Below are 18,572 nucleotides of genomic sequence, written 5' to 3'. Positions count from 1 at the left end.
TGGGCTGTAAATCACATTACGTCATCTCCACACTATCCAGGGTCAAGTGGACTAGCATAAAGGATGGTGCGGATGGTAAAGTCACTAATTTTGAAATGTAAGGAAACCAATCAAGACATCCAAATAGCAATGCTGCACCTACGAGCAACATCACTAGATAAGGCATTACCATCCCCAGCAAAGATCATTTTTGGAAGGCAAGGCAGGGCAACTCTTCTGAGTCATCATTTGATCAGGTTGTCGTCAGTCCAAGACAAATTATTGGTAAGACAAGAGAAAATGAAAATCACATACGACAAACATGCAGGCATGATTTGCCTCCTCTGCATGTAGGACAGAAGGTCAGAGTGATCCACCTGCGTAAGTGTCAAAGATCTGTAATGAGCCACATTCGTACAAGGTAACCACCCCAAATGGAGCAACATTCAGGAGGAATAAATGTTAGCTGACAGAGTTATCCAACAGCATCACACCTAACACTCCTGTAGCATCAAGAACACATTCACATTTAAGTTCTGAGAGTGGAGTTGAGGAAGATGACACATACGACACTCAAATACAAGATAATTGTCAGTCTAAACCTACGAGTCAGGAGAAAAGAATTGACAATACCAGATCTCAGCAAAGTTTCACCGTTACCAAATCAGGTCAAGTCAGCAGAGCACCTGTATGTTTCAGAGACACTTGAATAATTAATGTGAGAGTCCATACACGGGTAAAAACTGTTCACCTGTTATCCTATTTCATTATGTACATAGCTTATAACTTATATGCTTTTTCTATTTAAGGAAAGGGGCTGTTGTGATATTGTTTTATTTGCTTTAATATGATTGACATATTACTGAATATTTAAATAGTTTAGTATACATCATCACAGGAAATGATGCAAGTTAACATGTGATACAGGAGTTGGAGCATGAGGTAGTCAGGAGGTAGCATGTGTATTGAAGAGCTCCCCTAGAATGCTGTTATTCTTCAATAAAGAACCCTTCATTTAGCTTACCAATCATTGTTATAGTAACATAGAAAATAGGAGCAGGAGTAGGCCATTCGGCCCTTCGGGCCTGCTCCACCATTCGAAAAAGATCACGGCTGATTGTCTAGTTCAGTACCCTGTTCCCGCTTTTCCCCCATATCCCTTGATCCCTTTGGCATTAAGAAATATATCCATCTCCTTCTTGAATATATTTAATGACTTGACCTCCACTGCCTTCTATGGTAGAGAATTCCAAAGGTTCACCATCCTCTGAGTGAAGAAATTTCTCCTCATCTCGGTTCTAAATGGCATACCATGTATCCTGAGACTATGACCCCTGGTTCTGGACTCCCCAGCCATTGGGAACATCCTCCCTGCATCTAGCCTGTCTAGTCCTGTTTGGAACGTCTATGTTAAGAGCCAATAACACAACAACCAGCCTCCCCACTACCTGCGCTGACCCGATGGCACCTGTGTGCCAATGGCAACGTCCTGCCTTTCATACCCCAGCTCATTCTCTGGGCCGGCCATGATTGGCTCCCCCCTGTGTATCTACCTCTCTGCACATGGTCTGCCCTAGACCCAGTATGCAGCCTGTACGCCCCCACCAAAATCTGAACCTGGCCCTCAATGAGCTCATAATGAGCTGTTTAACAAGCTTAATTACTGTTAATGCTGAATCAGGCAGGTTCTCAGGGCCACCACCCCCCCGCCCATCCTGTGAAACTTGCCTGCACCGGGAACGGTGATGGGAAAGCAGCACGCCAGCCAGCGTCGGTATTTTCATCCCCCACCGGCCTCTATTCGTGTCACCAGCTGGACCTAAAAATTCAGCCCATGATGTCTGTTGAGGACAGGATTGGGATCAACTGTGATGCCTTGATAGCTGAATAGTCTATTGACACTCACTGTCCAGTGTTGCAGATAATGAATTTCCACATGCACGAAGTATCCAAAATAACGAAGTTATTTGTGGAGCTTTATGACTTCAAAAGTTAGCATCTTCAGGACAGTAAGTCTAAAAAGATTAAAGGAAAAACCAGTGTCAGTGTAAAAACATCAGTTCAGCAGTTGCCAATTAGATTCTGATGAAAGGGGCATGCTGTTGTTCATTTCTCAAATAAAAGACTTTCAGAAGATAGAGATTTTAATTAGAGATTATTTGCTTTACAGATAAAATCAATTTACTTTCACTCAAAACCGTAATGTGTCTGAGAAAGTATGAGGAAAAATATAAAAAGGGATATCCATTGTATTTAAGAAATTGAGAGGAAAACACTTTGTTCAGATATGTTATTCATAATTTTTCAATGTTAATCTTTTGCTAGGTCACTAATAGTCAGGCATTTGCCTGGCTATCGCAACTACGACACAGATGGGATGATAACCAAAGACACTGCTTTGTTAATATCTGTGATGCTCAATTTCAGTATTCATACGAGTACCTTGGTAATACACCTCGATTGGTAATTACTCCTCTGACTGACAGGTGAGCCCTGTATTGATTCATTTAATTGTTTTACCAGCTGTTTGAAGAGTTTTAGTGTTCATAGATTCTTGTGTCAAAGCACATTAAGTTGAAAACTTGAAATAATTTGCTATTTGAACATTTGCAAAGCCAGGACTATGACTGTTTAATGACAGGTCACTTGTACAATTTACTATTTTCAAAAATCAAAAAAAAAGTCTTTTTTATATTTCTCTTCATAATTTATCAGATACCATGGCCGGAGCGTTTCGTTGAGCAGAGGCCCCGCCCACCGGCCGAAAAGTCGGTGGCGAGCTTGCCTCCGCTGGGCTTGGGGAGCCAGACCGGGATTATTTGCACCCCAGGCCCTGAATTGGTCTTGGGAGGGACTTCCACCTACTTGAGGCTGGAGGCCCTGCGTAATGGAGCTGCTGATCAATCAGCGGGCCAGCAGCTCTTAGTCCCAGCAGCCCCATCGGGAGCGGTGGCCACTGCTGCGACTATACCAATCCATCAGAAACAAGATGAAGGACAACCCCAGAATGAAGGTAAGTTTTTAGGGCCTTTCCAGGGACAATCGATCGGGTCCCGGCGAGGCAAGGGGGCTTGGTTAATGGGCGGGGGGAGTGTAATGCTTTTGGAGCAGTTGGGGCTTTGGAGATGGTTGAGGCTTTGGGGGCAGCTCTCCATGGCGCACAGGGTGCCCCGTCAGGAGGGCCCCCCACCAGCCCACAAGAAGGCTGCCTGGTTTCATCAGGCAGGCTTTTTGAGGCCTCAGCTGCCCGCCAGCCAAGGGTAAAATATCCACGGCGGCAGGCAGAGGCCCTTAAGTGTCAGTTAGTTGGCCACTTAAGGACCTTGATTGGCCTGGGGTGGGTGGGCCATTTCTTGCCGCTGCTACCCTGTGAAAAATTGCAGTGGGGACAGGAGGGGGTCGGCAACAGACTCCCTACCTTCCACTTGATTTTACCCCCTCCCCCCCGCCTCCAGCCTGCTCGTTTGGGGGCCATAAAATTCCGGCCCATGTGGGTTTGAGTATTGACTTCCTCAGCTGCCAGTATAAAGACATCAAAGTCCTGAGTTATGCATCGGTCATGAAAAGTGATTTCTATTTTCACATAGCATGGTCCAGAGGTATATAGTACAATTATTAGGCAGCTTCCTTGAGAAGTAATTTTTTTCTCATGTGTTCACTGGAATATAATGTTGAATACACATTATGCTATTTTTTTCTTTTCACTCTATGCAACTTAGTGGTATTTTTATCAGATATTTTCTTAGAAATTATTAATCTGCCAAAGACAATAATGCATGATTGAAAAATATTTGAATAGAACAAGAACATAACAGGGCCATCTACTTTCAAAAGCTGGTGTATACCAGTCTCCAGACTAAGATGTCTATGCAATGTTATTGTGAAGAATGTAGATTTCCATAGTGCTTTGTGATACTTTGTTTATAATAATATTCCATTTGTGTGACAGTATTTTTTCGTGTTTCATTCTTCAATGTCTTTAGTAGTTTCCCACGTTTTCTCATGAGGTATGCATTTCATGAGCCCATAGGTTCCTCAGAGCTGCTATTGCTCTGCTGCCATAACCTCGCAGCAGAGACTTTTTATTAAGTGTTTGTAAAAAGAGTTTCTGGTGCACTTCCGTTGAGTTATGGCAGTGGAGCAACAGCAGTTTGATGAAATGCCCAACCATAGCCTTCTGTGCTATCCCTGTTTTTATTGTGCAGCTTTACAGTTGTTGAATTTAATCTAGATTCTCCTAACCCCATTAATAAAGCAATAAGGGAGAGGATACTTTCACATTATTCCATTTTCTATCTCTTCTATGTTTACATCTACTCAATTTCTGTTTAAATTGCTAAGTTAATAAATACTGAAAATAAGAACTGGCAAACCTGATAACTATGTATCCTAAGTATTTAATGAATAAGAGTACTGCAAATATTTACTAATATTGACAATTAAATTGGTCCCTTCTATCAGTGCCAGGTTCCTAGGAGGTACATATTGAGTTGATTTAAACATAACATAGGTCTTGATGAGTATTATTCTGTTTGCTGTCTCATGTTGGACCAGATTTTGGGGTAAGAATAATGATGAGACAAACAGGGCGCACTGTTATAACAGGCTAAAATGGACAGCAACTTCTGCCGCCTGCATATGCGCAGTTAAATGCACAAATCCAGAAATTGCTGTCAGAGATAACCTGCTCCTCGGCAAGGCCCACTGTTGCAGTCCACGCCGATACACTTAGCATTGAAATGACTGCAATGGCATGAACTTAGGGTATTTGGGCACTGGTTTTATGTTAAAAATGGCTGAAAAAGTTAAGACTGGTGCATCAAGGAGGAAGTGAGTTTTCAACAGTGTGATAAGTGATAATTACTGCTGAACAATCTCTCTGGCCTAACAATTTAATTTCACAGGTGCGGAGTCGAATTCCCTCAGAAGAAAATTAGTGTTGGAGATCTTTTTAAAAATTATTTTTACTTTTTCTGTCTGTCTCTCATCCCTCTCCCTTAATCCCAATCTTTATTTTGTTTCCTGTACACCATTTTTAAAAAATATCTCTTGCTTTATACTTCCTGGTTTAGACTCTTCATGTGCTAGTGAGGAATTTTTAATCTGATTGGTTGGAAATTATTTCCCCTCGTGGGGGAATCTAGAACTAGGGGGCACAGTTTCAAATTAAGGGTCTCCCAATTAAGACAGAGATGAGGAGGAATTTCTTCTCTCAGAGAGTCGTTAGTGTTTGGAATTCTCTTCCCCAGCGAGCAGTGGAGGCTGGGTCATTGGATATATTCAAGGCTGAGTTGGACAGGTTTTTGATTGACAAGGGAGTCAAGGATTATGAGGTCCTGGCAGGAAAGTGGAATTAAGGCCACAATCAGATCAGCCATGATTTTATTGAATGGCAGAGTAGGCTCGAGTGGTTGAATGGCCTACTCCCGCTGCTATTTCTTATGTTCTTATGTTAAATCCTTGTTGTCTTTTGTCCGGCTCACAGATGCCACAGACCCCCTATTGAGGGCACCGGATTAGAGTAAGTCTGTACCCCGAGGCCCACAGAAACTCTGTGGCAACTGTGAGGGAGGTGAACGGTTATTCCTTTTCCACTGACAGCAAACTATGGGCCTATATATTTCAGAAACATCAGAACCAATTTAGTAATATAAATCATGAGCAAATATTGTATTGTGGATTATGCAGAATCAATGAAAGAGATGGGATAGGTAGAAAAATCATCTGGGGACCAAACCATAAAGGTGGCTCAGAAATGTAGAATATTCATATTCCTCAAAGTAATTGGAGGGTGGGGTGTACAGATGTTTCAATTTATAGTAAGTCTTGCAGAAATATTGGAAACAATAACCTAGAAAATGCTATTAATGATATTAGCATTTAACACTTAATAGCAGGATTTTCCTGTGCAATCCTGCCTGAAATCAGGCTGTGAGGTTAACAGACACTTCACCACCCTGACCTGATTTGGGCTTATAATACATCAGTGATGTATTTAACTACTATACCACTCCTGATACATGTTCACAAGATAGCTCCAGATGAAGACAACCATTTCAGCTCATTGTACAGTGCCCCTTCATTAAATCTAACTGTTCAAATGATTTTAATCTTTTCATCTTCATTTCTGTACCCAAAACTCCATTCCACGTCTTGGTTATTTGTGATAAGTTTCCAGACATTAGTTTGAAATTTGTCGTTTGCTGCTCTAAACTGATGCTTCCTTGTCCCTATTGTCACAGTTTAGTCTGTGTTTTTTGAGATTGCCTTTTCCATACAATTTATCTCTTAATTCTGTAATAAAATTTACCTTCTTTCAAGGATAAAACCTTTCCCCCCCACCACCCCCCCCCAAAAAAAAAATCTTTTTTAGTATTTTCTTGTGACTTGGCCATCGGAGATCAGTCTCATGGTTTATCTTTGAACCACCTTCTGGGCTTAAATATCTTCACTGCAGCACAATGACCAGTATTGGCCACTGTACTCATGTGGTCAGACCACAGAATTACAGTTTGAGCACAACTTCCTCTGATTTGTACACTGCTTTTCTGCCATATAGTTCAGCTTTGCATTTACGCTATTGATTGCTGCTGATTGCGATTTTAATGGTTCTACAGATGTTACATTACCTTGACTCAATCTTTACATTTAACAATGAGTGGAGCACCATCAGGACCTGCTGGGACGGGTAAAACTGAGACCACCAAAGATTTGGGGCGGTCTCTGGGCATTATGGTATACGTTTTCAACTGCTCTGAACAGATGGATTACAAGGTAACAATGTGCATTTCTGCAATATAATTCATAGAGTCATAATGGCACAGAAGGAGGCCATTTGGCCCATCGAGTTCATGCCAGCTCTCTGTAAAGCAATCCAGTCAGTCCCATTCCCCACTCTATCCCTGTAGTCCTGCAAGTTTATTTCCCTCAAGTGCCTATCCAATTACCTTTTGAAATCTTTCATCTCCACATCCACTCCCTTTGTAGGCAGTAAGTTCCAGTTCATTACCACTCACTGCAGAAAAGGGTTCTTTCTCAAAAACCCCTCCCTACTCTGAAGTGAGACTTGACTCCACAACCTCAGAGACAAGGGTACTCCATGGTATATAACATGTAGTTCTCCCGATACTTCTATTTTTCTTGCTTGTAGCTATGATTATTCTAAAAAAAAATTAATTCTGTATTTGTTATGACTCGAGAGTGATTGTTCTTTGTATGTTTTTAAACATGTTTTGTACAATATAGTCCATAGGAAATATATATAAAGGTCTTGCACAAACAGGAGTATGGGGATGCTTTGATGAATTCAACCGTATTTCAGTGGAAGTTCTTTCAGTTGTAGCTGTACAAGTCAAGACCATTCAAGATGCAATTAGAAACAAGAAAAACCGGTATGCAGTGTTTCATGTACCTAATCTTTTAAATCGAAGATCCATTGATCTCAATTTTGTACTAATGTGCTTTTTGGATCAATAGATTTTATTTTCTAGGAGAAGTTATTGAACTGAAAACTTCTGTTGGTATATTTATTACCCTAAATCCTGGATATGCTGGGAGAGCAGAGCTTCCAGAAAACCTTAAAGCCCTCTTTAGGTATGTAGCTATCATTGAGCTAGTAAGTGTAATGTGTTCTATAAAAGTGTTACCTTCTTTTCTGAAATTCTACGATATTTTACTAGAAGATAGAACAATGACTGAGAAGGCTTCGGCCTAATGTCGAATATCCTCTTCTCCATTAACCAACCTATGAAGCCTTTCATTAAACCAAGGTCATAGTTACTAAATGTGTGAACTCTAAGATGGATCAATTCAGCATATTTTTATTAGAACTTTATAAATTCCTAAAATTTATTTGTAATATGCTGAAGTTGAATATTCTATGTTCGGAAATAATGTGTGTGTGCATCATAGGATTATTTTGTTTCCTAAAGAAAATACGATGCATTATGTTATGCAACATTGAACAGAAATATAGAACTCATTTAATATTTCTCCATAATGTTCTACTTTATCTAATATATTTAACACATTTCACTTTTGTTCCATGGGTACACAATATTGGGTATGATTTCCTCATTAGTGATGATTGGAAGCAATTCCTTTGGGTGGCAGATGTAAATCTGTGATGTAGCTCAGGTATAAAATTTCCACCATGTCCAACAAATAATAGTAGGAATCTATCAGTTGAAATTATAATTAATCAAAGGGGAAGACTACAGTCAAGAGAAGTAATGTCGATGTTACATTCAACTCGCAAAACTATTACTAGGCCTTCGTGGAATATGATTCGAACCCATTATCACTTTTTCTGTTTTTACTTTTTGGTTGAAGCTGGCGAGAGAAAGTGGGGAGATGGATACAAGGAATTGGTTTGTGACAGCCTTGTCTGTGATTCAAACAATGGGAGCAAAGAGGGCTCATAACAAACCAAAGTCAGGAAGGTGGCCATGAACCATGAACATGGAGAGGAGGAGTTTATACACATACAGAAACTAAGGCAGAATAGGAGGGATGGAAGAGTGATGACACTGTAAGTTGAGATAGAGATTGAAATCTCCAAGGATGATAGACTCTGGGCTGGATATTAAGCAACCCTCAACGTCGGGATCCATGGCAGGGGCTGCCTGAAGATGGCTCCAGATGAGGCCCGCCATGGAACTCGACGCTGGCAGGACTTGGCCCGATCCTCCTGGTGGTAGCGAGGCACTGTGGCAACCCCCCCATCCCCCAGCACCACCGCCTCCGCCACTCGGCAAAGGGACCACAATCACCATATTCAAATTAATAAAATGAATGCATTTACATATGCTTACCTCAGATCTTGAGGGCCCGCAGCGATCTTCGGCATGGCGGCCGGCACTCCTGCGCCTTCGGTTTTCCGTCCAGGGAAACGGGACGCAACACTGGTGGGGGAGGGTGGGTGAGGTAGGTTTATCAGCATGGATGGGGGGAAACGGGGTTAAATAAACATCGTGGGTGTAGGGTATGATAGGGTCATACTTTAAACTTTGTGCAGTTTGGGGGGGGGGTGGGGGGAAGGCCAGATGTTAAAGGTAAGTGTTTTGAGGGGGAAGGGAAAATAGTTAATGTAATTGTTATGGGGGGGTGGGAGAGGGGCAAAAGAAATGTATTTATTTAATTTTATTGAATATGTCTTTAAATATTTAAGCTGGCAGGGCTGTCTGCCCTTTAAAAATGGCATCAGCGCCTGCGCACAAGCAGCTGACGCCATTGCCATAAATGGACAGCCCAACCCCCCCCCACCTCCCCCCACCTCCCCCCACCCCCTACGTGTTTGGGGGGTGTGGGCTGCCTTGGCTATTTAAATGAGTTGCCGTGCTTAAGATTATGGTGGTTCTTTGGTGTGCGGCCCGCATGGGCGGGCCGCCTTTTTTTGAGCTCGCCACTGAAGTCGGCGTCGAGCTCTGAAAATCCAGCCCTCTGTGTAGAGGCTGAGAGGAAAGTAGGGAGAGTATTTTCATGACAAATGTGGGAAGGGCTTTGGGGGCATGGTAGAGAATAAGGATTTTAAAGGCGAGGCAAGTGGGGTAGTTTGGGGAGGGGGTGGGTGAATGGTAACAAGGTGAATTGCTTTGAGGAGAAGATTACGGAGACATAGGATGAGAGTTCAAAGTGTGAGTTAGTTATGAGAGCCACACGGCTACAGTGGCAATGAGTGGGGCAGATGGTGGAAAATACAGCCAGGTGGGGTGCCTTTGATAAGGGCTAAGGTGTTGCCGTCATGAGCCCTTTATAGAACCCACCTGATTTACATTCCAGTAATATCAATGTAATAAAATCTGAGGGGGTTTTATTTTGGGCATGTGATCCAACCCACTAGATTACCATCCCAGTAGAGAAGGCAAAAATATTCTGCAGATGTTGCAAGGGAAAACTTAAAATGGTCAAGATAAGAGAACCAAGAATGTACTCCAAGGGAGACCAGAGGTGATTATGTAGGCAAAGCTGTTAAAGACAATGTAATACCTGCATCACAGCAAGTATGACCAGATCCAGGAGAGAAAAATGTCACAATGGAGAGCAGTTGGAAGAAGGATGGAATGATCAAAGGCCTTGGAAAGGTTAAAGAGAGATCGGAGTTTCATGAAAAATGGTTGGTTATTTCCATCTTTTTTAATGTGTCTTTTATAATTTAAATTTTTTACATTTGTCAGACCTTGTGCAATGGTGATTCCAGACTTTGAGCTGATCTGTGAAATAATGTTGGTGGCAGAGGGATTTATAGATGCTAGGCTGCTTGCCAGAAAATTTATAAGTCTCTACACACTTTGCCGTGAGCTGCTGTCAAAGCAGGTAATGTAGATGCTAGAAAGGAAAGCATTCTTATCAAACATCTATTTTTTCTTCATTGATTTGCTTCCTATTTAAACTCTTATCATCTTGTAGGACCATTATGACTGGGGCCTGAGAGCTATAAAATCTGTATTAGTGGTTGCTGGCTCTCTGAAGAGAGGAGATCGAAACAGGCCTGAGGAACAGGTAATTAGAAGTTGTAGTTTTAGATGTCGGTTTAAGAGATCAGTTCTGACCTCCATGTGACCTTGAGATAGAAATTGTGGTATAATGGCGGAGGGTTAAGAATGGCTTGATGTGTTCTGTATAGATATACTGTGGGAGTTATTGACCTGGATTTTTCAGACAGCAGCAAAGCAACGGTGTTCGCTGCTGACCTTGAAGTAAGCTGCCCACAAAGATCTAGCTATCTTGTGGTGCAGACTCTCCCTTATCTGATGGCAGTTTGAATCTGGTGCCAAGTAAAGAGGATCTCCAGGCATGCAGCAGCAGTGTTGTCAGCAAGCAGGGTAAACAGCCAATCATAATGATTTATTCTCATAGACAGCAAACCAAGAAGTTGAAAGCAATGAATCCTGTTACTTTTAGTTTAAAATTTCAGACCAGGAAATTAATAATTCATGATCGGATTGAATAAAAATTAACTTTAAAAATTATTTTTAAAAATGTGGATTTTTTTTATCTTAATGGAGAAATTTGACATTCCGTGAATATAAAAATAGCTTTTCAGGGCCAATGAGGGTATTTAGCAGTAATTATAAAGTTAGTACACTGCTAAAGTCCAGGTACATCTCATTCAATAATATGTAACTTTTTCAAGGATTTTTACAGTGAGACTAACCGTGTAAGAATGGAAGTTCTCGTCAGGTCATAGATTTCCATTGATTAGAGTCTAAGAGGACCTCAACAGCATGTCCTCTGGAGGAGCGTAGAATCACTTTTGGATTTCACATTATTCTGCGTGTGTGCGGACTGCCAAAGTTACTGTCAGTATCAGTGGAGTAAAGACAGTGAATGCTGATGGTCTCACTGTCTATACCACCACAGAATCCAAGCCAATGTTACACATTGTTGGAGTTGTGAATAAGCCAGTCCAACTAAAATAGTGGAGTTTGTCCAAACCTTTGGAGAGTCTACAAGATTAATTATTGTGGGCCATAATTCATATCACCATACATCCCAATCTAGAGAATTTACATAAACTGACCAACAGCTGCAAAGAAGCTGATAGCTCAAAAGTGCCCCTAAAAATAAGCTTTTATATGAAAACAGTTAAATCCACAAACGGTAGTGTGCATATGAGACCATAATTTTAGATGTGAATTTTCCCAACATTCTTTCATAAGTACATGAGAGTATAACATTTATTTCCTATGAGGAGTGTTGGGGTATGCTGCTGCCCTCAGAAACTTTTGATTTTTGCACATTATGAACATCTTCTCATATTTTGTAATCTACAATGAATATTGAATTTCACAGCACACAAGGGGCTGACTTTAGTGAGGCTGTTTGGAGTGGGAATGGAGACCTGGGGGGCCTGAGAATAGGGTTGGTCGCGATCACCCGGAAATCTGACGTTGTTTGTGGATTTAGTCAGTGGCGGGAAAGCTCGATACCAGTTAAATTATAGAACAGTTAGTTATAATACATTTGCATGCAGCTGAAAGAAATTCAGTGGGAGGCTTGGGATTAAGCGGATGACAGGCAGCCCTCACATGCCTTCGGATTCCCAACCATTGAAAGGTGGTGGCAAGGTCTCAGTGCTGCAATGGGAAGGTGGCCATGACCAGCACCAGATAGGGGAAGAGGGGGAGCAGAGGCCATTGTCAGCCTGCAGTGTTGTGAGCTTTTCACGGGTGGGCTTGGTCTGGGGTAGTTGGCACAGGTGGAGATACTACTGGGTGAGAGGGTCGGGTGGCCATACTATCGAGTGAGAGGGTTGGCTATCACCAAGGGTGGCACTGATGGCCATCGATTGTAAGCCAAAAGGAGTAGCAAAGGCAAATATGCCAAGAAAACTTTGTCTCTGTAAGGACTGGGCTCTGGAGACCTGCTGATCACCTGGCGTGGGTCTCATATGCCCTGTCTTTGTGGACCCCTATGACATGATGCAGTGCCTCTGATGGAAGGAGGGACAGGAGGCAGCTGCGCCTGCCCGTGAAGCTCCATGATGAGAGCAACAGCAGCTGGCCATGCCAAGAAGGGTGCACCTGCACCAGAAAATGTACCGGACTCAGATCAGCTACCTCCAAACGTCCAAGTGGCATTGTCAGCGATGACTGCGGCTCTTCACGGAGGCCGTCACTGACTTATGTGCTATGCTCTAGGATGAGTTGCGACCTGTGGGGTTTGGTGGTCACCCTATGCCAGTAGCCATGAAGATTACAGTGGCAATCAATTTTTACATATCTGGATCTTTCCAGGGGTCACTGGGGAGATGTGTGGGGTATCCCAGGCAGAGCCCCACAGTTGCATCAAGGAGGTGACCAATGCCATGTTCAAGAGGGCGACGACTATGTATGCTACCGGACCAACCCTGCCAGGTCATGAGGGCCATTGGATTCTGGGCCATCGTTGGATTCCCCTGGGTGCTAGGTGTGATAGATTGCACACAAGTGGCCATCAAGGCTGCAATGGACCAGCCAGCTGCCTTCATCAACAAGAAGGGTTTCCATTCAATCAACTTTCAACTGGTCTGCGAACATCGAAAGCGTTTCCTGCAAGTTTGTTCCCACTTCCCGGGAAGCAGCCACAACGCCTACATACTTCAACAGTCCCAGGTGCCACAGCTTTTAAGGCCTCCTGCTCACCTTCAGGGATGGATTCTCGGGGACAAGGGCTACTTATTGAAGACATGGCTACTGACGCCTGTGAGAAACCCTCACACTGCAGCAGAGCAGAGATACAACAGCTGCCATGGGCCCACCAAAATTACCATTGAGCAGGCCAGTGGGCTGCTGAAGATGAGATTCTGGTGCCTGGATCAATCCAGCTGAGCCCTGCAGTATGCCTCAGCGAGGGTCTCATGTAATGTGGGATGATCTGCTGTGCTGTGCACAATCTAACATTGCAGAGGGGGGAGGCCTGGCATGAAGAGGACATGATTGATCACCAGTCCTCATCTGATGAGGAGGATATGGAGGAGGCTACTGAGCAGGCAGCACTGGATCTTGAACCCCTTGCACTGGAGGCCAGGCACATTGAGCAACGGGCCAAGGAGGCAAGAAACAGTCTCATACTTACCCACTTCCAGCCACCACAATGGCCTCTTAGAGTGAACTCAATAAAGGCTTGCCTCAATGCACTCTGTCGCCTCCTTTACATTTGTGTTCTGTGCCTATCACCCAGCTCTGGCCCATGTGAGACGCTTACCAAAGGAGGGCTGTGCCTACACTGACAGCCCACTAAGGGAGAAGGGTGAAGTCAGCATCTCACAATTAAGGCATGAAAGAATAAGCATATTCCATAATGAATGTTAACTTCAATAATGAAAAAACCTTATAACCGAAAACAAACGGCATATCAAACACCTGTAAAACCCAAAGTGTGTCTAGGTAATTTTCTTTACACGTTTTTGTATGCTTCTATGACGTGTGACCCCTGCGCTAGCAGCTGGGCTGTTGGCAGGCTGCCCCTTGGCTTGGGATGACTTCAGTGGCCATTCTCTGGCTGCCTGAAGCCTGAAACCTGGAGAACCCTGGCTGCCGGAGAGTTGCAGGACTCTCCTCAGGTGTCACAGCTACTGGAGCTGGGCTCACTGACTGAGGGGCTTAGGAGTCACTGACCACACTCAAAGAGCCCTGAGGGGGGCCCCCAGCTGTGCAGGTCAGCCTTTCCTCCTCCCTTTCAAGGCTCACTTGAACCTCCCTGCTGACCAGAGAAGGACAAGGGAAGACTCCAGGCACCTCGTCCTTCTCTTGCCTTGCTACTGCTGCATTGAGCTCACGGTCAAGGCAATGGTGTGCAGGTCTGCGTGTATCTGTGGGATCTGGTCTTCATGAGGGTCGCCAGCCTTTTGATGGAGGAAGTCATACACATATGCCTGAGACATGGCAGCACTCGTGGCATGGATGGACTCCTCCATCATCTGCTCAGGACTATGCATGGCCTCTGGCATCTCTGCCAGATATTGCCTTACCTCTCTCCGCAACTCCAGCATGCCTTGTGCTGTTGACACCAGAGGCTCATCATCAGTCTGGGGCTCAGCTTAGGCCTGTCCACACACAGACCTCCAAGTGTCAGAGGCCTTGGCTGTCTCAGCCTTAGCCAGATGCTCATGACTGAATGCATACCCGCCCAGGTGAAAGTATCTGTGCTGGTGAAAGATGCAAGAGAATCATGTGACTGTATATCCTCTGATTACTTCTCCTCCAAGGTTGAATGCTGTCCTCCTTCTGATGGAATCTTCTGTGGATGCCGACCTGCGTGAGAGAATACAAGGACGTGTGGGTTAGGGTGTGCAGACCTCATCATGCCAGCCATGCATGATGTGGGTCTCCAGAAGTGCGTTGGGTGTTGATTGAAGACAATCCTCAATCTTTTGCATGTAACTTCAGTGTCACCGTCCGCTATTGAGCAGCTGCGCTGGGCCCCTGCTAACTCCGGAGCTTCATTCTCAGCTGCTGAGAGAGGCCATATGTCTGCAATTCCTCCACCAGTCCATGAGGTCTCTGTTGTTATGAGCTTGTTTGTCCTGCAAGTGGAAAGAGGGAGATAGTCAGACTTCACACGAAGAGCTACAGAATAGGTGTTCTAGTGGCAGCGCTCGTCCCCTGTTGGGGTTTCCTATATAGCTCATTGCCATGCCAGCCCTATGGGGTGGCAATGGGGGTGAGCTGTGAAAGAAGGTGGCCTGTGGCCAAGATGCAACTATGCAGCTGGCAAGTTGCAGTGATGCCTAAGTGCCTTTGCGATGCCTCCCCCTCCCCCCACCCCCACCACCCCCTCCCCCACAATGTTGCGCAGCCTCCCGCATAGCCACATGCAATCCCCAAGAAGGAGGGAGATGTGCAGCACTCACATTGGCAGACCGAAGGAGGTCGTTGACTGTCTTCCTGCACTGGATCAATTTTCAGATGGTGACCCCATGGCTGCTGACCTCCTCAGCAATCTCCATCCAGGCCTGCTTGGTCAGGCGGGAGGACCTCTTCTTGTCATCGCTGGGGAAGAGGACCTCCCGCCTTTCCCTTGCAGCCTGGAGGAGAATCTCGAGGGAGACAAAACCATGGGAGAACCCAGTGTCTTGCCTGTGCCATACTGCAGCTTCCTTGTCAGGCAGGTGGGGGTGGTGGTGAGGAACCAACTAGGGAACAGGTTATTTTGGATCTAGTATTATGCAATGAGAAAGGTCTAATTGATAATCTGGTGGTAAAAGAACCTTTAGGGAAAAGTGACCATAGTATGATAGAATTTTCCATTAAGTTTGAAAAGATACAGTTCAATCTGAAACTAGGGTCTTAAATCTAAACAAGGTCAATTATGAAGGTATGAGGAGCAAGTTGGCCATGGTGGATTGGAAAAATACATTAAAAGGTTTGATGGTAGACAGGCAATATTTAAGGAATTAATGCATGGTTTTCAAAAAACATACATTCCTTTAAAGCAAAAGAAAGTGAGTCAGCCGTGGCTAACAAAGGAAGTTAAAGATAGTATTAGATCAAAGGGGGAGGCTTATAAAGTTGTCAAAAAAAAAGTCATAAGCTGGAGGATTGGATGAATTTTAGAATCCAGCAAAGGAGGATCAAGAAATTAATAAAGAAAGAATAGAATATGAATGTAAACTGGCAAGAAATATAAATATGGATTGTAAAAGCTTCTGTCGGTATGTAACAAGGAAAAAATTGGCAAGGACAAATGTGGGTTCATTATAGGCAGAGATAGGAGAATTTATAATGGGAAAACAGAGAAGTGGCAGAGAAGCTAAATAATTACTTTGTGTCTGTCTTCACGGAGAAAGATACAAGAAGTCTCCCTGAAATACTTGAGATCCAAGGGTCTAGTGAGAATGAGGAACTGAAAGAAATTAGGATTAGTAAAAAAAATAGTATTGGAGAAATTAATAGGACGGAAAGTTGACAAATTCTCGGGACCCAATGATCTTCACCCTAGAGTGCTGAAAGAGATGGCTGCAGAGATAGTGGATGCATTGGTGATCATCTTTCAAAAATTCTGTAAATTCTGCAAGGGTGCCTGCAGATTGGAAGGTTGCAAATGTAACCCCCAGTGTTGAAGAAAGGAGGGAGAGAGAAAACGGGGAACTACAGACCCGTTAACCTGACGTAGGTGGTAGGTAAAATACTAGAATCTATGATAAAGGATGTGATTACTGGACACTTAGAAAATAATGCTCTGATTGGGAAGAGTCAACATGGATTTATGAAGGGGAAATCATGTTTGACAAACTTGTTAGTCTTTTGAGGATGTTACTAGCAGAGTGGATAAGGGGGAACCAGTAGTCTTTTGAGGATGTTACTAGCAGAGTGGATAAGGGGGAACCAGTAGACTTTTGAGGATGTTACTAGCAGAGTGGATAAGGGGGAACCAGTGAATTTGATGTATTTGGACTTTCAGAAGGTTTTTGATAAAGTCCCACATAGGTGGTTACTAAGCCAAATTAAAGCATGTGGGATTGGGGGTAATATTCTAGCATGGATTGAGGATTGGGTAACAAACAGAAAACAGAGAGTAGGAATAAATGGGTCATTCTCAGGTTGGCAGGCTGTGACTAGTGGGGTACCACAAGGATCAGTGCTTGGGCCCCAGCTGTTCACAATCTATGTCAATGATTTGGATGTGAGGACCAATTGTAATATTTCCAACTTTGTGGTGACACAAAACTTGGTGGGCATGTGAGTTGTGAGGAGGATGCAAAGAGGATTCAAGGGTATTTAGAAAGGTTGAGTGAGTGGGCAAGAACATGGCAGATGGAATATAATGTGGATAAGTATGAGATTATCCACTTTAGTAGGGGGAACAGAGGTGCAGAGTATTTCTTAAATGGTGAGAGATTGGAAAGTGTTGATGTCCAAAGGGACCGAGGTGCTCTTGTTCATAAGTCACTGAAAACTAGCATGCAGGTGCAGCAAGCACTTAGGAAGGCAAGCGGTATGTTAGACTTTATCGCAAGAGGGTTTGAGTACAGGAGCAAAGAAGTCTTGCTTCAATTGTATAGAGCATTGGTGAGGCCGCACCTGGAATATTGTGTGCAGTTCTGGTCCCCTTGCCTGAGGAAGGATATACTTGCCATAGAGGGAGTGCAGCGGAAGTTTACCAGACTGATTCTTGGGATGGTGGGATTGTCCTATGAGGAGAGATTGAGGAGACTAGGCCTGTATTCTCTAGAGTTTAGAAGAATGAGAGGCTTTCTCAAAGAAACTTACAAAATTCTTAACGGGATAGACAGGGTAGATGTAGAAAGGATGTTTCTCCTGGCTGTAGGGTCTAGAACCAGGGGACACAATCTCAGAAAAAGGGCAAGCCATTTAGGACTGAGATGAGGAGGAACTTCTTCACTCAGAGGGTGGTGAATCTTTGGAATTCTCTGTCCAGAGGGTGGTGGAAGTTCAGTCACTGAATAAGTTCAGGACAGAGATTGCTAGATTTCTAGTTGCTAATGATATCAAGGGATATGGGAATAGTAGGGAATATGGCTTTGAGGTAGACTATCAGCTATGACCTAGAATGGCAGAGCAGGCTTGAAGGGCTGAATGGCCTACTCCTGCTCCTATGTTCCAGCACCAGTCTCAGCAGTAAACAGCAAATGACTCAAACGCAGCAATGCAAGCAGAGCTGACAGGACTTTCAATATGGCAGCAGCACCTGCTTAACAGTCATCTGATGCCGTATTCAACGCCTCGAATCCCGCCCCCGTCATGTAATTGGCTGGGCCCTGTGCCTCCATTATGATAATTTGCCGCCTGCCACACGATTACGGTGGGCTGGCTGCACACGTGACAAGAGGCGATGGCGCCCGCTTCTGGGTCCGTCGCTGGGACTTGCAACGGGTTCACTAAATCCAGCCCAAGGACAGAAGGCTGCAGGCAGCAAATTTACAATTGTAAAACAGTCCTTCTAAATGTTGCCATCCTCAACTGGTAGTGCAATTCTAGATGCACCTATGGGTGTGCTTTCCTGGAAATGTTTTACACTGGTGTATTCTGATTATTTTTGAACATCTTGATAATTCACACTTGCTTCCTTTTTCTTTTTTTAAGATGAAAATTCAAAGTTACCTTTTGGCTTTCGAACACACCAACTAAACCCAGTTTCGCCAAAGTACT

General features: G+C 43.8%; 1 protein-coding gene across 1 annotated transcript in view; it reads left to right on the top strand.

Annotated features, from left to right (window-relative positions):
• Positions 1-18,572, top strand: part of dnah9l (dynein, axonemal, heavy polypeptide 9 like) — a 563,466-nt gene that overhangs the window by 174,048 nt on the left and 370,846 nt on the right. The window contains exons 33-38 of the mRNA XM_068036275.1: positions 2,305-2,465; positions 6,597-6,753; positions 7,225-7,370; positions 7,456-7,572; positions 10,155-10,293; positions 10,387-10,479. Coding sequence (XP_067892376.1) covers positions 2,305-2,465; positions 6,597-6,753; positions 7,225-7,370; positions 7,456-7,572; positions 10,155-10,293; positions 10,387-10,479 — 813 coding nt within the window. The remainder of the gene's footprint in view (positions 1-2,304; positions 2,466-6,596; positions 6,754-7,224; positions 7,371-7,455; positions 7,573-10,154; positions 10,294-10,386; positions 10,480-18,572) is intronic.

This window comes from Heterodontus francisci, chromosome 7 (genome assembly GCF_036365525.1).
Source record: "Heterodontus francisci isolate sHetFra1 chromosome 7, sHetFra1.hap1, whole genome shotgun sequence".
In the NCBI taxonomy this organism is placed as follows: Eukaryota; Metazoa; Chordata; class Chondrichthyes; order Heterodontiformes; family Heterodontidae; genus Heterodontus; species Heterodontus francisci.
Note: the sequence above shows the minus strand (reverse complement) of the source record. Positions and strands in the feature narration are given on the sequence as shown.